This window comes from Alexandromys fortis, unplaced genomic scaffold, assembly GCF_014885135.2.
Source record: "Alexandromys fortis isolate MF-2015 unplaced genomic scaffold, M_Fortis_MF-2015_v1.1 scaffold_117, whole genome shotgun sequence".
NCBI classification, from domain to species: domain Eukaryota; kingdom Metazoa; phylum Chordata; class Mammalia; order Rodentia; family Cricetidae; genus Alexandromys; species Alexandromys fortis.
This window is the reverse complement of record NW_026068015.1, coordinates 4,884,829-4,892,756: the sequence shown is the minus strand read 5'-3', so window position 1 is coordinate 4,892,756 and position 7,928 is coordinate 4,884,829. Positions and strand designations below refer to the sequence as shown.

General features: G+C 40.9%; 1 protein-coding gene across 1 annotated transcript in view; it reads right to left on the bottom strand.

Annotated features, from left to right (window-relative positions):
- The window catches only part of Tnip3 (TNFAIP3 interacting protein 3), a 40,298-nt gene extending 32,662 nt beyond the window's left edge, over nt 1–7,636 (bottom strand). The window contains exons 1-4 of the mRNA XM_050162318.1: nt 7,413–7,636; nt 4,566–4,643; nt 1,759–1,824; nt 551–649 (exon numbers count right to left, since the gene is read on the bottom strand). Of these exons, the coding sequence (XP_050018275.1) occupies nt 551–649; nt 1,759–1,824; nt 4,566–4,643; nt 7,413–7,457 (288 nt within the window). The 5' untranslated portion in view covers nt 7,458–7,636. The remainder of the gene's footprint in view (nt 1–550; nt 650–1,758; nt 1,825–4,565; nt 4,644–7,412) is intronic.
- Nucleotides 7,637–7,928: the final 292 nt, after the last annotated feature.

The following is a 7,928-nucleotide window of genomic DNA, read 5'->3' as shown; positions in this document are numbered from 1 at the left end:
TATATATATGTCATAAAGTCCAGCTCCTGAGGAAAAAGCCTGCACCACAAGAAACCCCTCTCATTGTCCCTGCTCACCCTTGCTGCCTAGAGCCTCGGTTCAGGACCCCGTGCTCTTAGTGCTGACCTGTTCAAGGCTGGGCTTTGGATATTGAATGAGATAATGAATGTGAAGTGGTTTTTAAAGTGTTCTGTGTACCCGGGTGTGGGGAAGAACTTCTGCCATTCCAGCACTTGGGACGCTTAGGCTGGAGAACAGCAGGTTCAAGGCCAGCCTGGGCAAGAAGTCAATTCTAGGCAAGAAAGGTCGCACTTCTGGGGGACATAGTGGGACTTTTACCCTAGCAATAAAAGGAAGTCACTCACAAGAGAGGCTGTAAAGCCCTGGAAGGTGCTTACCCAATCGGTTTCCAATTTCCTAGCCACTGATGGCAATGCACACTTCACCCACCCACCCACCTCCGTGCTCTGAGCCTGCGCGTGGCTCCTTAGAGCGCTGTTTTTCACCACTCTTATCTTGCTCAACTAGAGGCCAGTCGCTGGCCACCCACCTCTAGCTGCCTGTCGCCCTCTGCCGCACTTTGTTTCTGTTCCTTCTCTGTGGTGTGGATATCTTCTGTGGCCGCCAATCTCTTTTGCAGCTCCAGGACCTTAGGGGATCATGGAAGGGAGACAATTACACCACGGTCAAGCCCAGTGCACTTGGGAATAGAGGCGCCCCACCCCACCCTGTCCAGGAAGTCCCCCAAGGAAGAGCTCTTCCCTAAAACACATCAGCAGAGGAGGCTTGCTCTACACAAAAGCACACACTTTCCTCCCAAACGGAGGATTCCTACTCGTCCCTCCTTTCTCCAACTGACCCTTACTTCCAAAGGATGAAGGAGCCAGAGAGCAGACTGGTGGGCTCTTTGTACCTGGCCTCTGAGAGGCAGGGGGCAAGACAAAGTTGCTGGTGGTCAGGAAATGAGTAGAGCCCTCTACACAGGGCAATCTTGCCAGGGTATCTGTGGTTCTTCCTCTTGACAAATTAGAGCCCTGTGCTAGAACCTTGGACATGGCGCTTCCTCCAATTTGTTCTTTTCTCCGGATTTACTGGCTGCCCTGGGATGCTGTGGAAACATTTTTTCTGGGAACACTGTCATGAAAATTTGTAGCCACAGACTGGTTCAGAATGTATAGGTCCAGACTTACTGAAGTGGGACACTATCTTCCTGCTTCTAAATTTAATTCTGAGTATCAGATGAGGAAGAAAATGCAAGCACTTTGCGTTACTGTGGTCAGTTTTCTTCCTTTTGAATTTATTTAGGGGAATTTACTTTCTCTCTTCTGTCTTTTTGAAAATGGAATGCTTTCAAATAATATAACAACTTTAACCTATTAAAACTTCCCCCAAAGGTTTCTTTCTGGTTAAAAAGCTTCTCCACACGCTTTAAAGAAAGCAGAAGGGGGCATCCCCTTTTCATCCTGGCTGTTACCACTGTTTCTCTATGGATGGAAGCCAGCTGATTCTCTGATGGACTTTTTCCTGACCTGACCTCAGCCTCAGTAACAACTCAGAGCTGGGAGTGCTCACAGGAACTCTTGGATGGAACCAAGGCTACATTCCAACAGCTTACTGACATTGTATCCATCCTCAGTGCAAGAGGCCAAATATTATGGTGGAACTCTGCCCCTCATTTGTCATAGGTAGGGATCCACAAAAATCTCTTGGGACCCTACTATCAAGATTAAAGAAAGTCCCACATGAAGAGTGTCTTACCTTTCTTTCGTATAACCCTTTCATATTTCGGAACTGCTGGTCCCATTGTTGATTGACTTCCAGGAGCTGAAATTATTAAAATTTGGCATTTCAACAAAACATTTCCATCCATTTGAAAGTTTAGGAAATGCGAAATCATAGTTTGAGCTTAATGAGATTTTAGAAGTCATGGATGAAGGCAACTCTCCTAGCAAGTTCTAGTTGGGCTGGCATGATTTTGGGGCAGGTTAAAGAGAGAGAAAGCAAAGAGGAAGTTCCAAAAAAAATGCTGGATAGACTGCATAAAGGAAGACTGTGGAAGCTTGGGTATGACAATAACACAAGCGCCTAGCACTGCCCAGAGTAGGAATAACTGGAGAACTGCCATAAACGGGTTCCTTAAGCATTGCCAGGGCATAAATTACGATGATGATGATGATGATGATGATGATGATGATGATGATGATGATGATGATAAAGAGAAAATTTTAAGGATGTGTGGAGAGGAGCCCTTTACCCCAGAGTCGGGTGGAAGTCTCTTTCTCATCAGCTAGGCTAAGTCAAGACCTCCAATGTTTACTGTAAGGAGTCTATATAAAGACACATTTCCTATAACACAGACAGGTTTTGAGTCAGATTGTTAAAACAGCTCAAGGCCCGAGTTTCAATGGCTGTCCTCTTTTCCTGCTGTAAGTCCACGATTGTCTAGTAATCCCCCTAGAAATTCCATTTACAGTACAGTGTATGACTTAGCCTCTTCTGTGCAAACTTTATGAGCTACTGCTTATTTTTATCAGAGTACAGTCCATTCAGGGCTCTCAGAGGGCCATCCTGTAACCTTTCTTATCAAACTAGATGGATGTGGGGGGGCATGCAATTCTGTGCGTTTAAACTTGAGTCTGTTCCAGTTCCAGGGTACCTGACACCTTCACACAGACATACATACATGCAAGCAAAGCACCAATGCACCTAATATAAAAATAAATAAAATGAAGCAAGTAAATAATCATAAAATTAAAGATTTAAAAAATATTTACATCCTAAAGCATGCCACTGCAAGTAAATGACTGCCAATTAGTTGAGTTTGGACTTAAACATACATTCATTTTTTTAAAAAATTTCATTAATGTTTATTGCATATTTTTAAAATTTATTTATTTATTAAAAATTTCCACATCCTCCCCTCCTCCCATTTCCCTCCCCCTCCCTCTCCCTCTCCAGTCCTAAGAGAAGTCAGGGTGCCCTGCCCTGTGGGAATTCCAAGGTCCTCCTCCTCCATCCAGGTCTGAGAAGGTGTGCATCCAAACAGACTAGGCTCCCACAAAGCCAGTACATGAAGTAGAATCAAAACCCAGTGCCATTGTCCTTGGCTTCTCAGTCAGCCCTCATTGTCAGTCACATTCAGAGAGTCTGATTTGATCACATGCTCCATCAGTCCCAGTCCAGCTGGCCTTGGTAAGCTCCCATTAGATCAGTCCCACCGTCTCCGCGGGTGGACACACCCCATGTGGTCCTATAAATTCTTTGAAAAAGTTGTCACAAGAATTCATTCTAATAGCCATAGTAAACAAACAGGAGAATATGGAAAGAGAAACTTCATATAATAATTCTTACAAAAATAGAGAGTTTCATCAGACTCTGGATGAGTTAAACAAAGATGAAAACTAAAAGAAGAAGAGTTGAGATTTTCTAATAAATGCCTCAACTGACTTGTCAAGACATGATCAAACACTTAATAAATCTTTATTCATCAACCCGTTATGAAAATAAGAAAATGTGTCCATCGAAATGGCCATCAGAGGTGCTGTGAGAGATACAGTCCAGCATTACTACATAGATCTTGAGATGTTCCCTTCGCTTGTAGGGACCACCACACAGGGGAAACCAGATGTTTGATTTCACCACAGAAAAGAGTTCAGAGTAAGTCAGTAAGAACTGGAGTTACCCGAAAAGGAAGTTAGACTTAAACAGGGAGTTAATAGGAAGAGAAACGCTCAGAAAAAGAAAAAGGCAAACTGCAAAGTGTGGGTATGGGCTCCTCACAGGAGAGCCAAGCTTATTCTCCTAGTGGGAGCCATGCATAGTAATTTGTTGAGAAGGGGAAGGAGTTCAAGCACCCATTAGACCCAGAACACAGCCATGGTGCATCTAACAGCATCTGCTAATTCCCACCTCAGAAATCACCTTTCTTCTTATGTCATTTATGTGCTTTCTATTGAAGATTAATCTTTAATTTTATTATATATGTTTGGGTGTTTGGCCTACATGTATGTGAACTGCATGTATGCCCGGTGTCCTCAGAGGTCAGAAGAAGATATAGGATCTGGAATTGGAGTTACAGATGACACAAACCATCATGTGGGTGCCAGGAACTGACCTGGGTCTTCTGCAATAGTAACAAGTATTTTTACTACAGCGCTATCTCTCCAGCCTGGAAGACATTGTTTTATAACCCACACTCATTTAGGTGCTTAACTCAGGAAGTCACTGAACTTAAATCCACTATGCACAAGCTTTAAACAGTTCAAATCTCATCATATATCAGTTTGCAAGGTCATAGTCCATAAGAGTCTATGATGCAATTGGTAAGGACATCAACAATTGGAAAAGACGGGTTATAACTGCCATATTAATGACATCAACACTTTTTCATTCAACATAGTGCAAACCATGATTTCTAAAAGTTTTTATTTCAAGAAATAGTGTAGTCCAGTATTATGGAGATAAACACTGTGTTTAATGACAGAGATAAAAGAAATTAAGGGCATCTTGGTTTATTCTCAGGCTTAGCACATGGCTATGTGACTTTATCCAATGTTTCACATTACCTCTTGCCTCTGTTTTTCCAAGTGCCTGATCTTTTGTTCAAGAGAATTTGTCGAGTCCTTTCTTCTTGATGGAGCACACTTTAATAAAAGAAAACAAAAGATTGAGATTAAGCAGCCTATAAAATAAAGAGAAGAAGTTGGTTCTGTTCTTCAAAAACCTCATGCATTTAGCCAAATCTTGTGTTTTGTAAAAAAGAAAATTATTTGATATAGGGGTTGGAGATATGTGTTTTTGTGATACAGCATGTGCTTAGCATGCACAAGGCCCTGAGTTTGATTCCCAGCACTCAATACACAAACTTCTCATCATAGTGACAAGCTATTGTACTGACCTAATACACTATTTACTATTCATTTATTTTAATTAATTACTAAAACGGTTCACCAATAAATTATAAATTAGCAAGTCTAATACATACAGTTAAAATGCATCAAAATAATTACAAATTGTGAATAAATTTACTACCTCTATGGCCATAGCACAAATATGTTGTAGAATTGGGTAGAAATTATCAGGCTCTATGTATTTTGGCTAGCCTTTTGGGGCAGGGCATTAGAATACCAGTTTAGATCAGTAATAAATTATGGCATAATGACAACTAATAAATAGCCTTTGTCTTCAGTTACTTTCCACCTATGGATTGAGATAATTATTCAAAAAAGGGACTGAAGTTCTAGAAACTGCCACCATCTAGCAAATGGACCACCTTCAGGAAAGTTCACAGAAAAGACTACCTCATTGCTGTACCTTGGTAGTCTATGTGCACCCCATCCAGGTCACGAAGTAATTCAGTGAGCTGGGTAATCAGAGCAGACCTGAATCCTATGCAGTTTCAGGCACAGCAGTTACCATGAACCTCAATCCCAAAAGCCATTCATGAAGAACTAAGCACCTTGTCCAGACTTACTGGTCCTCACCAAAAGTGCTCAGAGGATTTCAAGGTCTTCTTTCATTGGAAACAATTTATAAAACTAGTTTTCTGACTTATCTGTGTCTCAGTGTTTCAGGATTTGATGGTGTCTTGCACAGAATGGATGCTGTTGTTTGTTTTTAAACTTCTCTTACTTTAGAGTTGTCTTATCATCAGGCCACATTTTATGGGCAATCTTCTGTTGGTCAATACACAAGCTTATTACCTCAGGAAGCATTTGGCTAAATCTGAAGTGTGACATCAAAACCTAGGTGGCAGCAATGCCAGGCAATATACTTGAACTTTCTCTTTTGGGGGTGAGTCCAAGAAACTGGACCCATTCTGATTAGTGCTGTAAGGCATGAAATGTCCTTGATCTGGAAAGTCCTATAGGCTCGTCTTACCCACATGTTTTGCGCTTAGCAAGGCAGAGGTGCCCTGAAGTTGATTCTAAACTAGTGATTCTCCCCAAGGGCATGACAACATCATAGGGGAGCCTGTGACATGTAAAGCACTCTGAACACTATTCTAGTCAATGATATTCACTGCTAACATGTTTCCTAACATCCAACATCATAGTTGAAAATGGAAACTTTAGGTCCTCTAAAACTGTTCTGCTTGTGATGCAAAATTTTTTAAGTAGCAAGTATTTGCAGAGTCTTGCTCCTGTTGTTCCATGCATCCTCTATCCCCATAATGTTCTCTATGCAAAAACTGTAAAACACAATGACTCTGAAATTTTATAAGTAAGTTTTCTGTACTAAATATTTAAGAAAACTTACTTGTAACCATAGGAATACTAGCTGACAAGATTCTCAAACAACAGTGTTAAAAGGGGTCATTGAAAGGAGATGATAGCTAACATGTAGGCTAGGAAGAATTTGTGGATGACACGCATCACCAGACATTTCTAGAGAGGTTCATCGGGATTGTACCATAACTTGTACGCCTTGGGTACAAGTTAAAACCAATCAGAGTCAATCAAGCACAAAGGAATTCATGTTTGGAGTAAGTTCTTGTGTGTATTTGTTATTCATTTTGGTTGCTAACAAGGGCATGGGTTATCACAGTATATGCAAAGATATTTAGTCATTAGGTTCTAGGAAGGGCCTTCTACTGAAACAATTATTCCTTCTAAACAATTCCTTATTATTATTATTCTGCAAAATGCAGTCTGTGTTGAAAATATCAAGGAATTTCTTCCCCTATCAAAATATCCGAGTCAACTGCTAAGATGTTTAAGTTGTAACATAATAAATTAAATATCTAAAGGAATAGGTGGATTTTATTTAGTTTCTCAACATATTTTGGTTATCTGTTTAAAAGAAACATAGGAAAATCCAGTAAGTTAGCTCAGTGGCTGATAGCACAGGCCACTAAGACAAATCATTAAGTTCGTTCCCTCAGTCCCACACAGGAGAAGAAGTGGACTGAGCCTGGCAGGTGGTCCTGTGGCCTCTACAGTCACTCCATGGCAGATGTGTATTCACAGATTCAAAATAAACCAATAAAAATACAATAAAACATTAAGAAGGTGCAATAATTAAGTCATGGAAATAGTGAATGTTATTGTAGTAACTAAATAAAATAGCATCAACTGAAGATATTAATAATTAAAGTCATTTACTGCTAAATGTTCTATTTCTAGACACATGTTTACAATATTCTTCTTAAATTTTACACCAATTTAAACTCTTCTTCACGAGAAGAAAATGTAAAGTACACCGCAGAGGGAGAGGAATCTGTGCAGATGTGAGTCTGTCGATCAATGGAAGCAGCCTGTCCCAGTGAGTTCAAAGGCAGGGCAATGGTCGCCAGTGACCTTTTGTATGTCAAATAATACTGATTAAAATACAGAGCGGGTCTTAATCATCACACAATCCACCATTGTGTTCTTGGTTCTGGGTGGCCACCTAAGCATGATGCATGTTCTTACCTCCACATGCTCCATGTAAGATCCTGCTGCATTCAGTCCAGCCATGCCTGGGGAAGACGAGCAAGCTGTCTTACTCAGAGTCTTGTAGGGCAGAAAGAAAAAGAAAAAAAAAGAAGAAAATCTCTTGTGGTGCCTTTTAGGATGAGAGCGCCCAGACTTTGAAAACCGTAAGTCTCTGTTAACTCATGATAGAAAATAACATGTTCTCAGTAGCAGAAATGTCTCTTTGCTAACCACACAGAATAAAAATGCAAGAGGAGAAATGTGATTTTAACTTTTATTGGCTTCCATGCAACAGGGATTTCCCAGGGTGTCTCAAGTCAACAGGCTATGACTAAGATTTGTGGCAGATTATCTGGCTGTGTATGTAAATTGTGCTTCTTCTGCCTTTCTGGGCAGTTTCTCCCACTGAAGGAGGAAGTTCCTACCCTGAGAATGCCTGGGGCAAACCTGGCTTTTCTTCTGCAGCCTAACTACCACACATCTATTGGATTTCCCGGAGCAGTTATGTCACTG